The sequence below is a fragment of the Tachysurus vachellii genome, chromosome 18 (assembly GCF_030014155.1).
Source record: "Tachysurus vachellii isolate PV-2020 chromosome 18, HZAU_Pvac_v1, whole genome shotgun sequence".
Lineage (NCBI taxonomy): Eukaryota > Metazoa > Chordata > Actinopteri > Siluriformes > Bagridae > Tachysurus > Tachysurus vachellii.
In genome coordinates this window covers 11,137,918-11,158,023 of record NC_083477.1, presented here as the reverse complement: position 1 = coordinate 11,158,023, position 20,106 = coordinate 11,137,918, and the positions used below count along the sequence as shown (strand labels likewise).

At 35.9% G+C, this 20,106-nt stretch overlaps 1 protein-coding gene across 1 annotated transcript; it reads left to right on the top strand.

The window, feature by feature from the left end:
• The first annotated feature begins 315 nt into the window (after nt 1-315).
• zgc:171844 (uncharacterized protein LOC100151763 homolog) lies at nt 316-19,510 on the top strand. The gene is made up of 6 exons (XM_060893245.1): nt 316-561; nt 7,143-7,266; nt 10,894-10,967; nt 12,502-12,616; nt 15,735-15,805; nt 17,253-19,510. Exons 1-6 carry the CDS (start codon nt 483-485, stop codon nt 17,369-17,371), a joined length of 582 nt encoding a protein of 193 aa, XP_060749228.1. The 5' UTR covers nt 316-482; the 3' UTR covers nt 17,372-19,510.
• The last annotated feature ends 596 nt before the right edge of the window (nt 19,511-20,106 follow it).

Here is a 20,106-nt window from a genome sequence, read left to right as displayed (position 1 = left end):
GGAAGGTGAAATACTTCTGGTATCCATGTGGAACTTTTTTTTTTACAGCAGCACAAAGTGGGTATACTTATATTCTACCATCATAAAAACATATTTAAAACTAGTATTAAAAGATTGCATCGTTTCAAACTAAGGGGCAAACACCCAGCTGTATAAAATGGTCACGGTGGTCACGGTTTGCTCACAAGGTGGCGTTTTTCAGTACTTTGAGTCCATTCAGTAGTTGTATTTTACGCACGCTCTCTCTCTCTCTCTCTCTCTCTCTCTCTCTCTCTCTCCCGCTTCCTCAATAACGCACACACTCACGCCCACTCACATTCACGCAAGCGAGTGTGACGTGACGCGCGTAGCACAGAGTGATTATTTCCTGACTTAACGCTGTCTTCTGTACACGTTTGGATCTGAATGAGCAGCATTTGGGCGCATTAGGGCTGTGCGGAACGCTGCTTAATTCGTGCTTTAAAGGGAAGCGCTCCAGCAGGATGCAGAAAGAGCGCAGACGTGGGAAGCAGTACGGCTCTGTGGAGACGGCGGAGCCGCCTGAAGACGCGCGCAGAACAGGTGAGCAACGAAATCTGCGTCTTTGTGACGTGTGTGTGTGAAGGAAAACTGATGAGATCCCAGTACAGACTGTACAGAGCTGTGTGAACTTACATCTGAGGCTATTGTCAGTATTGATTTCCTCTAATCTGAATGCAGACTGTACTTTGTAAAAATGTGTCTTTGTTGATTTAGGCTGTGTGCAAATGTATTTATTATTATTATTATTATTATTATTATTATTATTATTATTATTATACCAAGGCTTTAAAACATTTACAGATTTTTTTATTCTATATAGATATAGTATTATATAGAATTCTTGGTCCATGGAGGACTAGTGGTTAAGCATCCATGCTCTCACCACAAAAGCCATGGTTTGATTCCTGGGTAAGGAACCAAGCCCAGATCAATTGGTGAGGGTTACATCAGAAAGTGCAACTGAGATAAAACACTCAAATGTGCCACATCCACATCGAAGTTCAAATTAAAATGATCCAATGTGATGACCCCCAAAATGGGGCGAGGGGGGGAGGGCAGAAAAAAAAATTGGAAAGTCAACAAATTCTTGACTTTGCGAGAGTATTTTTTTTCCTTACTAACTAGATCCATATTAGAAACATACATGCTTACTGCAAATATTACGTATTTAATCTGACTTATTTTGAAAATAGTTTGTAGTGCTTGTAGTTTTTTTTCACACTCTCTGGTCTTATTTAAAGAGAAGCTAACAAAGAAAAACTGTTTAAAGATGAAATAAAGATGAAGTAGTACTGTATTATTGTGCCTGTGTCAGATTCAAATTAGAGGTGTTTCATCCAAACATGCATGACACTGGTCAAAAGTGGCCAGAAGTGTGAGTAAGAACATATACTGTAACCACTTCACGTCTGATTTGGTAATGGTTAGGCTTTAAAAGATAACATTTGGTCGTGTTAGTTGCTTTTCCAGTGCTGTATATGCAAAAGTGAATTTATGTCACTGAACATATTTCAATTTCACTTCACACTTTGACAAGATTTTAATAAAATAAATAAGGATTAAAATGATAGAAATAAGATAAAATAAAGCTGAATAAAATAATTTATTATCTTTCTTCTGGATGTTGCTAATTTGAACAGAAGACGTGACATTTGTGTGATCGATGGAAGCAACAATATGAATCATTTATTCAATCAAGTTCATTTCAGTTAATCTAAGTCTTAATTAGATAAATTCTTAATTCGTTAGAACACACACAATGTCTAAACGTGTCATCACACCTTAGACTTCAGTACCAGTCAACCTTTTCATGTATATGAGTGAAGACAGATACTGTAAATTAAAATTTGTAACATTAAACCATTTGCAACTGTATGTATCTGTACATATAGACAGATCAGCCATAACATTAAAACCACCTGTTTAATGCAGTGTAGGTTCCTCTTGTGATTCCATTAATGGCATGAATCCCACAAGTTCTATGAAGGTGTGCTGTGGTATCTGGCATCAAGACATTAGCAGCAGATACTGTAAAAGTGTGTGTAAAATATATATTGATCAGTCCACAGTGCCACATGGCCTTACATTTACAGATTTTCAAGAATTTATATAATAATGAATGATTTGGAGTTAGCTTTAAGGTTAGTGTCAGGTCTGAGCAGATCTTTACTGATTTCATGTGAAACACTAGTTCAACTGTCAGAATGCCAAGGGAAGTCAAATAGTAGGAGCCATTTAAAGATGAGGGCAAAATTAGCACAGCTTTTGATATTTGTTTTCTACTATACAATAAAATAAAATATCAATACCTGGCAGAAGAATATCTGCTTAGAGGAATAATGTTAGTGCTTCCTTGGCTCTCTAATCAGGCATCAAAACCACCACATTCCAGTTGACCACCAATATCCAGCTTAGCAGGTAAAGAAGCCGTCTCTACTGGGCTGTTAGTCATGGTTCCTGTGAATTCTGTAACATTAAGTGGCACACTGATGGAAAGGTTTTTTGGTTACAAAAGCTAATAATAAAAAAATAAAAACACAAGTGCAATTAAAGGACACAAATAAACCACAGAGTGAATAATGAACTGTGAAATTCAGCTGTTGAAACAGGATGGTCACAGATGCCATTCCGCATGTCATGTTGTGGCTGGTTAACGAGGCAGCATCGAAGCATGAAGCAGTTTGTTTTCTTTGATAGGCTCGGCGCATCAGGACACGCACGCTTTAACTGTAAATTATCTCTGAAAACTGGAGGCGGTGAGCAAAAGGGCAAAAATGAGGCAAACATATGTCAGCTCAGAAGTCACCACATAGTACAAAATAAACAGGGTTTAATAAAGATTATGAAGAAGAAAACATCTATACATTATATATTGATTCCTTAAAATCAGGAATCAGGTTACATGTTAATGTGGGATATTCAGTCTTTATACCACACCTATTTATACACATTTATTTTAATCGTAAATTAGTGTTTTGTTCAGTTTATCCATCAATAAACATTCATTGTTCAAAAGAAACCGTGCTGGCTTTAGTGTTTTTGTATGTGAAGTGTAGCTAAATTAATGAGTTATAATAATAATAATAATAATAATAATAATGTTGCATTAAAATACATAACTATTAAAATTGCTGATGTGACTTAAATAAACAATCAGGGACTTTTGCATGTTTAGACACTCTTAAGTCAACGGAGGTCTTGCTTTTCTGCATGGGTGTGCATGTTTGAAGTGAATGCTGCTCTGATGAACAGCCCGCTGTGCAAGTGTCTCTCAGGTACTATGACTCAGGCTGCATCGACTCTGCAGCTGCTTATGTGTGTGTGTGTGTGTGTGTGCGTGCGCGTGCCTGTGCGCGTGCGTGTGTGTGTGTGTGTGAAAAAGAGAGAGAGAGAGAGAGAGAGAGAGAGAGAGAGAGAGAGAGAGAGAGAGAGAGAGAGAGAGAGAGAGACTTTGTTCAGTGTTCAGGTGATATACATCTCATTCAAGTTCATAATCAAAAACTTTTCCCCTTTTGTGCTTGTTTACCACATACAGTTCTTATGAAATCAAATTAATTAAGAGATTATGGTATTTCACCCCAGACTGTGAGTGAATGTCAGGAAAAGGGCTATACTGTAACCAAGGGAACAGCTTCTTAATGTAAGACCAGATGTAATACACTGTTTGGCTAAGAATAAAAACCAAGCCTAGATGTTTTTTTCTTGCAGTTCTAAGTGTTATTCACACATTTCATCGTGCTGCTATTTCTAATGGTGTTTATTCATCTATAAGACTTTAGCAAATTCAGATCATGGACTATTTTTACTCTAGAAGCCATGCACCTCTGTAATAGAGAGGAACATTGTAACAGACCGAGGTGATGACTTGAGGCGAAGTGACAGAGTGTGGAGTGAGCAGCATGGAGGATGTTTTACTGATAAGCAGAAAGACAGAAAGAAATCAGCTCGGAGATACACAAGAGTAATGAGGCCGTACACACATGCACACACACATAGTAAATACCCTGACCATTCATGGAATATGAATTAGATAGTGGTTGCTTATTCCCACCCCTTTGTGATATTAAATGTGTGTTGTTGTTTTTTAAGTTTTAACACTTTGATATTGCTATAAGTTAAAATAGAGCTTAAATACAGAGAGAAAATAAGGTAAAAGTGTGTGTGAGAGAGAGAGAGAGAGAGAGAGAGAGAGAGCAGCTTTGTCATGCAGCAGGTGTAGGAGGACTTGAAGGTCTCCAGCAGAGAAAAGGCAAAAAGCAAAGACATTACTGCATATCTGACTATTTGACTTATTTTGTTTTCCTCATCTTTTTTTATAGAGCAGAAAAGTATTGGAACAGCAAGTAATTGTTTTTGCTATACTCTGGAGGCACTGGTTTTTGAGATCAAAACATGAATAAGAGACAAAAGATGAGAATTTCAGGCTTTTAAGCTTTTTCAAACATTAACATCTATAGATGACTTAAACAACTTAAAAAATGGCACCATTTGTTGAAACCCTTCTATTTTTTTAAGTGATAAATAATATATTACAATGTTGCCCAGATGTGTACTGTTAGGTTAATTGTTCAAACAATGAATAGCATTGAATGTCTACTCTTAGTTTGAGTTCTGGGTTTCACCTATGAATACTGTCTGTGCCAGTATGATTCTTTCTAACATGAAGATCAGAGAGCTGTTTATGAGCTAAAAGCAAGACATTTTGAAGCTGAGAAAAGAGGTAAAATTGACCAGAACCACTGCATTGTGCATAGCCAATATGATAATTTGGAATGTCCTAAAAAGAAAGACTGATATACTAACAACCAGACATTGAACAAGTCAGCCAAAGAAAACAGGAGCTGTGAAGAAAACCCCAAAACAATCAGTGACATCACCTTGTAAGGCTGCTTCTGGAACATTGTCAGTAATTTTTATTGATGATGTAACTCACAAAAGTAACAACAGAATCAATTCAGAAGTTGACAGAAACATTTTCTATGCCAATTTACAGAGAAATACATCCAGTCTTATTGGGAGGAACATCATCACGCAGGAAGCCAATGACTCACAACACTCTGCTAACAAATCAAACGACGTTGTCGGGGGAAAGTGGAAGGATTTTGACTGGCCAAGCAAATCACTAAACCTTAACTCAACTGGGCAGCATTTCACCTCCTAAAGGCAGAAAACCCCCATAACAAACAACAGTTGAAGGAAGTGGTGGTACAAGCCTGGAAATGCGTTATATTAGAAGAATGCAACAGTTTGATGAAGTCACTGGATCACCAGCTTGATCCAGTTATTGAAAGCAAGATATATGCAAACAAATATTACCATAATTTATTCTTAGACTATATGTTCCAATACATTTGTTCACCAAAAGAATGGGTGGTCTGACACCAAAGGCACCATGTTGGTTAACACATTTAGATATCAATATCAGGAAATTATGTATATACTGAAGCCTTTTTCTTTGTCCTTGGTTCCTGGTGTGAGTTTTCAGGAACTTTGGACAAACATGCAACACTTTGTCCCTCAGGGCCTAAAATGATTTGTAGTAAAAAAAAAAATGTATATAAAAACAAAATACAAATTAAGAGTCACACTAAGAAACCTGTTTTAATGAAGTTACGACGTGTCCTCTTGCTTCCCACCATCACTCTATCTGTATGCCATTAGCTACTCGTTAAAGGCTTGAATCAGACAGAAATAAACATGCATACAGCACACACAAACACACCACATGGGCCTGTGTCATGGATCAATAGTCTAGTGCTTGATGTCTTTTCCTCATTCAACTCTGAGTACAATTATGGAGTGGTAGCATATGGCAAAACCAGTGTTTATTTCCTGCTTGTTTCCGTAGAGATGGATTAAGGAGAAATGTCAATCTGTTGGTGGAATGTCCCTGGTCTACACCAATGGACTGATCCACACAGCAAACAGAACTAGCAACTACTAATCGTGATTTATTGACTGGGATTTTTTGTTGTCTTTCTTTCTAGAGGGGTACAAAAGCACATTGGTCATCAAAGCTTTTACCTTCAACTGCCTTCAGCAGTGTCCGTTACCTTCTGTTCAGACATAAGCATCCAAATAATCTTAGAACTGACTGAGATGTTGTTCTAAAAAATTGTCAGTCAAGTAGCTTTGTCTTGTGGACACATTCTTTTTAATTGCTTGTAAATTTCTGCTGCTCTAAAATGTGAAAGGGGCAAAGCACATACAGTATACCTACATGTCACCAGAGTATACCAGATAATAACCATGCAGAACTTTCCCTGGACTGAAAGCATGTATTGTTAACATGAAAGCATGAAAGATTAGATTTTCTCCCTGAATGTTCTCCATGTCCTCCCTATTATAAAGACATGTGTTGTAGGCTTATTGGTATATATAAATTGTCTGAGGTTCTTTAGACGGTTTGATTGTGCCTTGTGATGGACTGACAGCTTGTCTACGGTGTCCCATTGATCTTGTGTAGATAAGCAGTATAGAAATGGATGGAAGGATTCAATGTACCTCATCTGTTCAGTAAAACTCATAAACACACTGACCTTAACCCACTTTTTGAAAATCTAATATTTCATATTTGCCAGTATAATATAAAGTTATTGAAAAATTATTGATTAACTGAGTAGCAATCATAACCATTATCAAATACTGCTTAAACATGTCACTGGAACACTAATTCTGACTTCTCTATTAATGTACCAAGTTATAAAAAATAAATAAATAAATATATAAATAACATATCAGCAATTATTCTTTCCATAGAATGCTATAGGTTTTGTCCTAGTGCTTATCAACCAAAGCTTACTGTTAACAGACTACATTGTGTGGTGGAAGAATTGTTTACAGGAATCAAAAATTAAATCATTATTGAATGTTGGATTGGATTTTATATGATTCATATTGTTTTGTTGTCGTTTTATAAAAGCAGTTAGCTCTCTGACTCATGATAAAATCACTGTAACACATGTACAACCCTCTCATGGCTTATTGGGTTATTTGAGTTTGCTACTCCTAAGAAATATTACTTAGCTTTAGAAGTGAAATATAAAACAATGTCACCTTCTTCTATTGTCAGGCACATTTGTGTCCATAGCCTTTCTTATTTCCACATTTCTCGCCCCCAGATGAAGATGGCATTGTGTCCATGGCGGACTCCACCATCACTGTGGATGACATCGAGGGCGAGCTGTTTAAAATCGAGAGGATACGAGATGTTCTGGTGCGGAGAGAATCTGAGCTGAGATACATGTGAGCTAATTTTCATTCCTGTTCATAAACACATGCAACTAATACCTGACTGACAGTCTGAATTGATACTTCCTCCAGTTAAACCTTTTTCTTAAATATAATCGATGTTGTATTTCAGTTGTGTACTCAGACGGCACTTTTGTTATGCTATGCTGCTGAATTTGGAAAAATTCACTAGTCTCCATCTATATACCTCCCAGTGTGTACGCATTCACAGAGATGAGTCATATCTGACTTTTGAAAATGACGGGAGGCACAGTTAGGGGCAGGAGAGAGGAAGAACATTATCTGTTGAGACAAGGTGCAGAGCCACTTGAGTTCATTTAGAAGCTCAGTTATCTAGCAATCTAACACTGTTAGTTAAGCTCGTCTCCTACTGTGCAACAGTAAACAAACCTCTCATCCTGCACACATCACAACATATTTTATGTGTATTAAATTACATGATTTAGTTTCTCTGTTTCTGGAGAAAAAGTTTGGATTGAAGTGAAAGTGCTAAATAAGTGCTAAATAATTAAGTTTGTATGATGTACTTTTATGACATATGATTGTAAAGATTATTCAGGCCTAGGTTTATCACTGTTTATAAATGAAGTTAATTAGTTGGTGGACACGTGCTTATCACTATACAGATGAAAACATGCAGTTCCACTTGAGCTATTTGGGTATTTGCAGTGGTACACACACACACACACACACACACACACACACACACAAACAAGGAGAACTATAAAATACTTAAATCTAAAGTACTATATTAGCTTTGCTTTTTTTGGAGATGTATTTAAGTGTACAAATATTAAATTTCAATCATACTCAAGCAAAGTATAAATACAGCAAAATATTTTCCACCCTTGAAGTAGGATTGAAGATACAGTCCTTTGGACAGCTCATTTATCAGGGAAATAAAAAAAGGATAAAACCATTTGTCACATGTGATTAATAACTGGCTGTTGCTTCTTTCTGTTTCAGCACTTGTCAAACACACAAAATGAACATTGCAGCAAGTCAAATCAAGTCAAGTGAAGTGTGTTTTTATTCCTTTAGAGAGCTGGTATACAGCATATATATTTAGACCAGATGTCCTTGGTTCCAAATTGAAAGGGTGATACTATCATGTTATATTGTTTAATATAAATGATGTTGTTGCCATGGACACCACCGGTTTCAACATTTTTTGATGTTATTTGTGCACCTGAGGTCTGTCAAATTCTCAAGACAGCATAAGGACAGATGTCTTCTAACATTCCTTATTTGGTAGGATTTGAAGACAGCATCACAAAAGTCTTACTTAAAAAAAAGGAACAATCACAGCCGAAATTTGATATTCCCATGTTTTGCTTCCAGAAGTATCTCTGTTCCTGTAACACTGAAATGTTTCCATGGTTACATCTGATTATTCTCACCTGTCAGTGATTAAGCTCTCATTAGTAATATTCTCTGTTTATCTTTACACTACATTTTGTCTTTAGTTTAAGACTTTGTTTATGGTTTGTTCTTTGAAAGTTTTTGTTTTTGTTTTTTCTTTCTTTCAGTTCTTAAATTTCTTTTAATTCAACAAGAAAATGAAGAGAGGAAATATTTCAAATTGTCCAGTCCTGTGCCTGCCTGCAATCTCCCATGAGATCCTCTTCCTTTCGATTGAATGTCTTCTTCTTTTTAGTAGCATCTCTTTCTGCAGCACCCTTGGGATGTCTTGCCCCTTTCATGAGATATGATGTATTTCTAATGAAGCTTCAGACTAAAATGGCTGTGGTCCGGTGAAATATTAAATATTAAATTCAGTAGTCCAGTTTCTTACACATTCTGAAGGAGCAGTTGCATCAAACATTTTGCATATATATATATATATATATATATATATATATATATATATATATATATATATATATATATATATATATATATATATATATATATATATATATATATAGGGGGCACGGTGGCTTAGTGGTTAGCATGTTCGCCTCACACCTCCAGGGTTGGGGGTTCGATTCCCGCCTCCGCCTTGTGTGTGTGGAGTTTGCATGTTCTCCCCGTGCCTCGGGGGGTTTCCTCCGGGTACTCCGGTTTCCTCCCCCGGTCCAAAGACATGCATGGTAGGTTGATTGGCATCTCTGGAAAATTGTCCCTAGTGTGTGATTGTGTGAGTGAATGAGAGTGTGTGTGTGTGTGTGTGCCCTGCGATGGGTTGGCACTCCGTCCAGGGTGTATCCTGCCTTGATGCCCAATGACGCCTGAGATAGGCACAGGCTCCCCGTGACCCGAGGTAGTTCGGATAAGCGGTAGAAGATGAATGAATGAATATATATATATATATATATTATATACACAATAACAATAAACATATAATATATACATAAGTATATACAAGTATATACAGATAAAAGCAGTTCATATAAAATTTGACATAAACATAAAAGTGAAAGTGTGTACAGGATCTTATTTTAGGTATTTTTGGAAAGAGTCAATATATTTGATTCTCATTACCATCTTACCTACTAACCATCTTGGTTAAAAATAGGAATACAGTGTTTTGTTGAAGCTGTTGATGTGGTACACTGCCAAGGAACTCTAAAATATATACTGTGTGTGTTTGTGTGTGTAAGTGTGTGTGTGTGTCTCTTTTTGCATAGAGAAAATGTGTGTGTGTGTCTCTTTTTGCATAGAGAGAGAGAGAGAGAGAGAGAGAGAGAGAGAGAGAGAGAGAGAAAAAAATTGTGTGTGTGTGTGTGTGTATGTTTTGTGTCCTGACTCCTGAACTCAAATGACAGGCTTACTACAAGAGCTGATATGAGAGCGGGAAGATTCTCAGACTTGCACTGAGTCATCATCAAAATGAGGCCACAGAAGGTTAGAGTAATTTTCACAAATAAACCATGAGCCTCTGATCAGATCAGCTCATAGAATAATCTCTAACAGCCTTAATACCTGTCATTTACACCAAAGCTATTGAAATGGAAAGTTTTCCACTTTTTCTTGTTTGTTTCTCTTATAGTGGACCAGATTTGTGTACGACGAAAGCACATAATGGAGGATAAGATGATTTTTTCTGCATTTTTGGAAGGCCAGCATAATAAGTGGCATAGTGGGGAAGTGTGTAGCGCTGCTGCCTTACAATACCAGGGGTAGCTGGGATAAGTTTTAAGCTTGGGTTAATGTCTGTATAGAGATTTCTCTCTCTTTGCCTACATTAGTTCTCTTCAGGTTCTCCGGTTTCCTCCTACATCCCAAACACATGCAGTAGGTGGATTGGCTGCTCTAAATATGTGTGAACGAGTGTGTGAATGTTTGTGTGGTGCTCTGTGATGCATCAAATTCCCGTCCAGGCTGAATTCCTGCCTCCTGTGCCGGGAATCCACTCTGGATTCACCAGAACCCTGAGCAAAATAAAGTTGATTTAATGAAGTATGTGTAGCAAAATAAGGGGGAACAAAAAGGAAATTCAACTGATGTGTAGATTTTTTTGCTTTGAATTAATACTTTCTTGTGATCTGTATACCTGTACAACAAATCTGTATAACAAAAAGATGCTAGTCAAATTGAAAGAGAGTTTAATTAAATCTGTATGATTACTAACAGTAAGTCTCTGATTCTCTCTCTTTGCTTTGTATCATATTTCCTTAGGATGGATGATATTCAGCTATGTAAAGAGATCACAAGGCTTAAAAAAGAGCTGCAGAAATTGGTATCGATCCCAGGTAGGCCCTCAACAGAACCAATATCAATACATTAATGTGCAGCTTCTGTAGCTGCTGCATATTTTGGGAATAATTGTGTATTTATCTATTATAGTTCTGATTATTTTCTATATGTACTTGTCGATAATGGTTAAATTAGTAAACTAAAAGGATAAATTAGTCTTGTTCTAGACTGTATAAACATGTAAAAACACTTCTAAAGGACAATTCTTGATCCTTCTTCTACACAAGACATCTAACTCTATGACTGTATCTTCTTAACTTAGTGCATGTGAATGTGCCTCTTCACTTCACATCACAGGTTTTTAGAGGAGTTCAAATTTGTAGGCTGAGAAGATCATCACAAAAACATTTATTTTCTTGTCCTGTTACCATTTTCATGTTTATTTGAATGACCATCTGGGATTGTTATTTTGTTGTATCTTACTGAAAGATTTCACTACGGCCAAGTCTTAAGCTGAGGCAATCATCTTTTGGGTCAAAATATCCTGTTTCTTTTTTATTTACAATCTCATGAATCTTAAGGCAGACCAACTGTCTTTAAACATCCATGGAACATCAGTGAATACTGTGAGCGTCAGGTGCTTTCTTATTTATTCAAATGTTTATGGTGTTTATGGTATGTTACATTTGATCACAATTCTAGTTTAATTCCAGTGATGTTTAAAAAGTGTAAAATTAGGAAACTGCATCTTGCAGGTTTCTGTCCAGAAGCTTCTTCATGCAGTCCTTTCAAACAGCTTGTTGTTATGTAAGATGTGTTGAACAGTCAATACCTGACAACCATTGAGGTTTACTTATTAGTTTTCCAAATTCCTGGCAATTTTTTTTGAGATTCCAAATTCCAGACATGTGAGATGTTTTATTGATGGGCTTAATTTTACCTTGGTATCTATTTCTATCCATCGCATGGCTTCTACAAGTCAACTACAATTTGTACTCTCTGTATGTGCACTATTCTGAGCTGCAACTGCATAGGGGATGGTTGCTATCCAGATGTATTTTATATTCAGGTTTAAAAAATTGTCTTAAGAAAAAAAGGAAAGAAAAAAAAATCAAAAACAAAACAAAACAAAATAAACTCCAGCTTATTTCTGTTATTCCACTAGAAGGTGAAATAATGTAATAAACTCAGCTACAGACAAAATATGCTAATGAAATATGAAGCCTTTCCATAGTGCTAAAAGTTTAATTACTTATGCAAAATTCTGTATGGTAAATTTATAATTTTAAAATATTTTCTGGTACTGAACTGATGTACTGTAAGTTTATCTGTTTTGTAGATAATATGTGTTTATGAAATATATTTAAAAATCATATTCCATATCCGAATGATGCAGAAATATTTGTGCAGATTTCGGTATGGAAACCTTTATTTAAACCGTTTCATGTATCATTACCATTTAAGTAAACTTAATAAGTAAGTTAATAATAATAAAAATACAAATATTTGAGGTAAAGAATATAATAATTCAATAGCTTTAGTAGATGAATACTGGAAGTTTATTCATTATGTTAATTTATGGTTTCCTAGATAAAGATAAGTCTAGTGAAGACCGGCAGCGTGAGGAGGAGCTTTTGCAGCAGATCCATAAGCTGGTGGAGACTCGGGACTTTATGGTGGATGATGTGGAGTTTGAGAGACTGAGGTTGGTGTGTTTTTGTCTTCTCGAGGTTGAGAAGGTCGAGCCAGTACCTGACATTAAGCTAAAGACTGACTGGACAGCAAATTTCTTGCAGTGGCACAATATGCTGTCCAACCAGTCTTAATAACACATCCATTTACTTTTAGTTCTCACTCACATGCACATTTCTTTCTCATGTCTTCACTTCAAGGGCTGACAGTCATACTCTGACTCCAGGTCAGGACTAGGATCATTTGTTTTTACAGATAAAAAGGGCGAAGGAGGTAATAGAAAAACAGAATGATGAGAATAGAGAGGTTTGCTGGGAACTGTCAGTCAGGCTTTATAAGAACAAATGAATATTTTATTGTATAATGAGCAACTGGTTAACTGGATGCCTGACTGTTTTGTGCTCTGCAAAAAAAATTCTAAAAGATATTGCGCAACATTATATAATAGTTGTTACAGTCCACTAATCTGATTGGTTGCCCACCGCTCCGAGAGTGCTTATATTTAGCATAATCGCACTGGGGCATTTCACTGTTCTATCACTCCTCTTCTCTATGTTCATTAAATAAAAAGCCACTTCATGACTTCTCATCAGACAAAGAGGAGCCAATTTCACCGGAAACCCCTTTAACAGGAATGTACAAATCAATGTAAGCAAGATAGCCATCATTGAGCTTAAGATTTCAACCATTTTAACACCTTTAGAAAATCATTATTCAAAACCTCCCACTTTAAAAACCATAGGCATGTTATGATAAGGTTTTGGCCTACAAATCCACACACCATGTAGGTTTTTGTGTTGTATTATAGCCAACACAGCTATCAAGAGCAGAATCTGACACTTTTGTTTATAGTTTTTCTAGACTAAATACTGAAGAGAAGAAAACGTAAGAAAAAGAACAGTCTCAGGTCATTTCCAGTATGAAGAGTTTGATTATTTCTGAAATGCCATTGAATTATATCATAAAGAAAAATAAATGCAGCAGACTGACTGAATGTGAGCCTCCAGAAAAAAAAAAGAGTAAGAGCTTGTGATGAGTTAAAACTGGCAATTCAGCAAATCTCTGTTTTTGTTATGACTGGAAATTGATAGTGCCACTTTTTCGAGGAATTGATGCATCTGGAGTTTATTACCCATAACTTCTACTGGAGTCCTTGGTAATGTGTCCATCTGCCTAAAACTAATCAAAAGAGATAATCAGGACCAAAGAGACCTTATGACCAGATGTCATTTTACCATATTAACAAAGTATATAATAGCTGATTTACATTTTTTGTATATTGCCTATATAGCTGATTTCTGACCAAGTGCCACCTTGAACGTATCCAGTGTCTATTATGGTAAGTTTAGGGCAGTAGTCAAAACCAACGCTGGTCAAATTCAAGTCCAATACCATGGCTTGCCAAGATTGTGTTTTAAAGGGATTGAGGCCAAGTCAAAATCATGTCCAAATGAAAGTGAGACCAAAAACCATCAAATCATTTACAAGGTCAGTCTGATACTTTGACTAGTTGGCTTCATGTGTGTATTGCACCAGTAATTAGCCAATATTTTCCACAAGAAGGAATTACTTCTTGTCAAACTTTGTGCAAAGAAAAGTCAACACAAACTGCATATTTTACTTAATCTCAGTTGAGGCCACTACTATATTTAGCATGAACAAAGCCCAAGAACGAGACAAATCCAAGTACAAATGCCATTAGTCTGAAACAAGTCCAAGTCAATACAGAAAATGACTTAAGACCAAACTCAAGTCCTACAGCCCTTGTTGTGTTACTGGTTTCCTCCATCTCCTCTAATGATACAAATTATACAAAGGAAATGTAATGTAATTGTAAATCTAAAACTGTAGACATTGGTTTCTATCACAAACATTTTTAATGAAATCTGAATATTTTCCATTTGGAACCTGACATACGAGCAGCCAATGCTGACATTTTGTTGAACGCCCTCAAGGATAAGTTACGCAAAACAAATCCTCGCTAGTGACAGATAATACTAAGGTAATAATTTAATTACAAATTACTGCTATACATTTAGACTAAATCTCTCATTAACTTGGTGGAACAATAAGGGCTCATAAAAGGTATAGAAAAAAAGCACATACGCAGTTGAGCTCAATTATCAAAAGACTGAATTTCAGCTCTATTTGTGATTTGCTGAGGATATGTTTCAGATCTGAAATCATGTCATGTCTGTTTTGAATAGAAAGAATGTTAAATACAGTAAACACAAAACAACAAGCTTGGCTTTAGACAGCTCTTTTGTTCAAACTACAAAAAACAAAAATATTTCTCAGTTGCTGCTGTGGAAGTGTTATGGATGTGTTCAAGCATTTTATTCTTCTCTATCATTAAAAAAAAATTCTTGCCTATCATTCATCAGCTACCAACAGAGGAAGGTCAAGTGTGTGAAGCCAACCAATGCATCACAGGGGAACGTAACACACTTAGATGAAAGTGCTATCTACTCTCTTCCACGTATCAAAGCTCACAGATGCCCATGACTCTGTAGTGTCATTATGATTAAAGGGAATTTTTACACAATGAGCACTGCATATTTTGCTCTCTATGAGTACTGATGTCTTTAGATTTTCCCAAAAGCAGTGGTGTATGCCCAACTGACCAGCTAATGAAGTGTGACTTGTGATGTTGGGCTGCTCTATATCCATCCCCCGATGTTTACAATGCTAACTGTCAAAAAATGTTAAATGAAAAAATAGAAGATATTTAATTGTTCTTTTTTTAAATTAAAAAAACACAAATTAAAATGGAAAGCAAATTTTCTCCTTTCTCCTGTCAGTAAAAGCCAGTGCATGTGTGTCAGCTAGTAAAGTGCTGGTTGGCACAGAAGAGGGAGAGAGAGAGAGAGAGGAGGTGAAAGAGATGTCACAGTCTTTCAATCATTTAAACCTCTTCTGTCAGCTGGAAGGAAAGCACTTAATTGCTTTGCTTTGGATTTGAGTGTCATTTACATATGTGGATATATGCAGGAGATAATGGTGTCTGCAGCATCCAAATGATTACTTTTTGTTTACCTCCTTCTTCAGCCCGCTTGTTAGTTGTGCACATTTGTGCATTTGTTATCAAGACAGCTTGCTTTTTTCATACACGCAATTCTGCCTCCGCACAGGGAGCAAGAGGAGGACAAAGAGATGGCCGAGTTCCTACGGGCAAAATTTCCTGCGAGCGCTACAAAGAAAAGTATGTATATGAGTGTAATAAAAATTATTTGTGTTCACAATGAAGAAATAAAACCATGTATTATTAATGTTGTTAAAAATATTTTGTTCTAAGACAAACTCTTTATACTAGGTATAAAGTGAAGTGGCATTTATTAAGCACAGGCATTCTCCAAAACACTACAAGCCTTATTTAAAATTTAATATCACAGAAATGCCACGTTCTCCATCTGAACATGCGTCTAAGGAGATGATGTCATTAAGTGTCATTAATCAAACAAGGCACTAAAAAAAGATTAAATAATACTGTTTATACAGATGGGTGACAAAAAGTCTCATAATTCCTTGAACGGTGCTGAAGAGATGAAAAGAATTATCCTAACTGATATTTCCTCAAGTAATGATGGTGGTACCGAACGCCATCTAAAAATCTCCCATAGCGTTCAATTAGGTTCACATCTGGTGACAGTGAGAGCCAAAGCATATGATTTACATCACTTTTATCATCATCAAACCATTTAATGAGCCCTCATACCCTGCGGATGGAGTTATTGTCATCCAGGAAGATAGCACTCCCATCAGCAGAGAAATGTTTCTAGGACCAAAGTGATCAGTCAGTATAACTTTGTGTTGAATTGCAATGATGTTTCTTTCTTGCCTTTAATTTGTTTAATTATTTACTGCCTTTAGAATCAAGCATTTATTAGCATGCATGCTGATTAAAATAATTTATTGAAAGAGACCCTGATGCTAAACCTTTAACATGGCACATTTTGTTTACGGCGCTGATCAGAGAAGCCAAATTCACACAGAATTCTGTTGATAAATATATTTTCTATGCAATTTCTATGCATTTCTCTGACAAAAATATTGCTTTTCCTTTTTACTCATTTCAGATGAAGGCTTTTTGAGGAATCAAGGCATGAATGTATGTGAATCAGAAAATGAGAATGGACATATAAACGTAAATGTCCATTCACAGGTCGATATACAGCACTGACACTAATGTGATTTGGTATTAATAGACTTCTTACCGTGATTTACCATATAGCAGTGACATATATACCATATGCTCATTCGTGCTCTTTTTTTCTGCATATTAAGCTTATCCCTAATTAACACATTAACTATCAAACATGTACTAACATGTACTTAAGGTGGTCGTTATTCACGCATGAATTCATATGGCTCATGTTGTAGTTGTCAAATGTATTAGTTACTAAACTTATTCTTATATAACATATCGTATTTAAGTATGTATTAATTCAGGTATTAGTGCATGATTATTCATGTGCTGTTATTGTAAAGAGTTGTGAATGTTTCTTTAAAAGGAAAATTGGAATAAAGTTTTTTATCCCAAACACAAAGGAGAAGCTCCTTATTCAGTGCACTTTTACTTGTACTGAGTCTCTCTCTCTCTCTCTCTCTCTCTCTCTCTCTCTCTCTCTCTCTCTCTCTCTCTCTCTCAGGTTCCACTCAAAAGAGAAGAATGACCTCTAGAGCCCAACAGAACTCCTCTCCAAAAGTGACCAAGGCTGGCCTTACCCTGCTTAAAGAATGCTGCGGTTTTACCTGCTCTGTCATGTAGAGTAAGAGATGGTGTGAGCTACTACAAGAATAAGAGAAGAAGTGTGATTAAAAAGTCTAATAATGGGGAGAGAAGATAAAACCTGTAGGCAAGAGGCTATTTATATAAAGGTATATTTTATGAGGTACTGAGGATGTGTCTCATTATTGTTGTGCAAATTGTTAAAGTTATTTTGGAAATCAACACTGAGATAAAGAATATGCAATGTGATGCAAGTGAATTGATTGTAATTATGCAGCAGAGTGTGTCTGTCTTTCAACTGTTAAGAGTCTAAAAGGGTCAGGTTAAACCCTTCGGTGATCAGTAGTTTAAATTAGCAGTATTTTCCCTTGTTGTCTATCCTTGTGAAATTGAAGAAAAAAGGCAGCTATCTGAGTTGCATAAGTTATTAACTTCATTATATTACTTTTGTCAGTATGTGTCTGGTGTCTATGCGATGTTCTGCCACTGAAGTCAGCTATATTTAACCTTAGCTTGAACCATTGACATGTGCCAATGAGAGAATGAGAGAGAGGGAGAGAGGGAGAGAGGGAGGGGAAATAAGAATGAGTAACAAGAAATAGATTACATTACAAACTAGGCAAACAGAATCAAAAAGAATGGATGCATGGAGTAGACACTGCTGAGATCTAAGCAGAATCAAGAAACACGGTCGAAAGAGATCTGAATGTATCTGTGTGCTATAAAGTGTTACATGACTGAAGTTTAAAATCATGTCTGATTTTAAGCTAAAGTACTGAATTTTGCTGAAAATCTAATTAGTTATTTATCATTTATTCTAATAGGCTGCAGAATCTATATTTTAAATAGAAGTGTTCTGTACAGGGGTAAAAAAATTGCTCAATTAAATATATTAATCCCCTGCTTATGTATTTCTACCTATTTCCGTGGCTTTTTTTAAGTGTACTATGCTCTCTTTTAGCTGCTGTGTTAAATACTGGTTATAAAGGGAGCAACTACTGTTTGTTTTATATCAAGAGAAGATTTGCCTGATTTTATCTGTAAATAATTGTAAAGTTTGATGTTTTTGGTGTTTATGGGTCAATTGTCAGAAAATGAAAGTTTTCAGTGTAAATGAACATTATTTTTAGTGTCCTGGAGTTTTGTATAATGAGTAGTTTTGTAGTTTGTGCCATGTTATAGGGTCTCTTTTAAATTCATCTCAGTTTCTTCAGGAGTTTGTAAAGTCACTTTGCGATTGTTGCTTGAGTGAAAATGCTTGATATTCCTGCAGCTTTTTTTCTTCTTCAGAATTTAAAAAAGAATAGATTGTTCCACCTTTTTTGCGGAAAACTACATGAATTGGTCAAATTGCAAGCACAGAATTCTTTTAAACTACTACCAGTGAAAACACATACAGTATGTAATTACTTTCTATGATACTGTTACTCATGTTTGATGCACGTGAATTGAAGGCTTTGGTGAATGTGTGTTGTGATGATCACATAATGTGTCTTGACACATGGAAAACTGCCAAAGATCTGTGTTCATTTTGAAAAATTTGAAGCACTTTCGAATATAGCAGTATTTGTTTGATTCATTTCTGTGATAACAAAACCACAAATTCCTGGAGGTACTGAAAATGTCCACAGAATGATGAGGCCTTTACAGAAAACAAGGAATAAAACATGTCATGGTGTGCTTGTATAAATGTATGTAAATATATGCTTCTCCTTCTTCTTATACCATAACCAACAAATGCAGTTTTTCATATATTAGATTTTCTTGATGAGATTATAGTTTTTTTTAAGGCTAGTTCCTATTTTCATCACATTAGAACAGCTACTGTATAAACTGTCATTCCCTCAGCAGCCTTGCTCTTTTTTTCACGCTTGAAGTTAATAAAACAAAAATGTGACTTGTTATTTCTCTGCCGTTATAGGAAATTATAGAAATTGAAAATTAATCAGAGTAATTAGTCTAATTTAATGTAATGCACTGTAATAATTTCTAATTTGTAATAATCAGTAGTAATAATCAATTAGCACTTATTCCTTTTGTTGTGTTGTTGTGTTAATCATGTCGTTGTGAACGAACAGCATATGACCTGTACCCAAAGAAAAGATAAAGTACACGGCAACCGTTAATACATGGTCTCATGACTGAACTGCTGTGGATGAACAGGTAAACCTGCTGGTTCTTGGACCTTTCCGCTTTCTGCTCTGTGCAACTGCACTGCGTAGCTGGATGACTCATACACAGAGTGTAGAGGTTCATTAAGATGCGTGAAGGAAAGCTTCCAATGTCTTAAATAGATAAATGTTGATACATTTCTGATTTATTATTCTTATTTGTTGTTATTTTAATAACAGTTTTACACTGTGTAACATTTCATCTCAGAAAATAGAAAAACTCACTCAAAACTCATCTTGTATGGCTCATTCGATTAACAATTAAATATTCTATATAGAAACCTGCAAAATATTTTCCTATCAGAGAACTGCTTTAGGAAGGTAGAATCCATAACTATCCATTAATGTATTCATTCTGTGGTGCTCAACACATTGGAGGCTTAATGTTTAAGGCTCTGGTTCCTGATCAGAATGTCAGGTTTAAGCCTTATAGCACCACCTTGAGCAAGGCTTCTGTGCTCTGACCCCAGATTCTTAACAAGCTGGGAAATGTATTTATCACTTTAGTAACCAATTAAATTTTCCAAGGATGAATGTGGATATGGATCCTAGGAATACTGAGTACCATGAACAAATAATTTCATCAAGAAGGAAAAATTAGAC

Coding starts and splice junctions, on each gene's coding strand:
- zgc:171844 (XM_060893245.1), top strand. CDS start 483: ATGCAGAAAGAGCGCAGACGTGGGAAGCAGTACGGCTCTGTGGAGACG. Junction 12,617..15,734: donor GTGGAGTTTGAGAGACTGAG/GTTGGTGTGTTT, acceptor GCCTCCGCACAG/GGAGCAAGAGGAGGACAAAG. Junction 15,806..17,252: donor TGCGAGCGCTACAAAGAAAA/GTATGTATATGA, acceptor TCTCTCTCTCAG/GTTCCACTCAAAAGAGAAGA.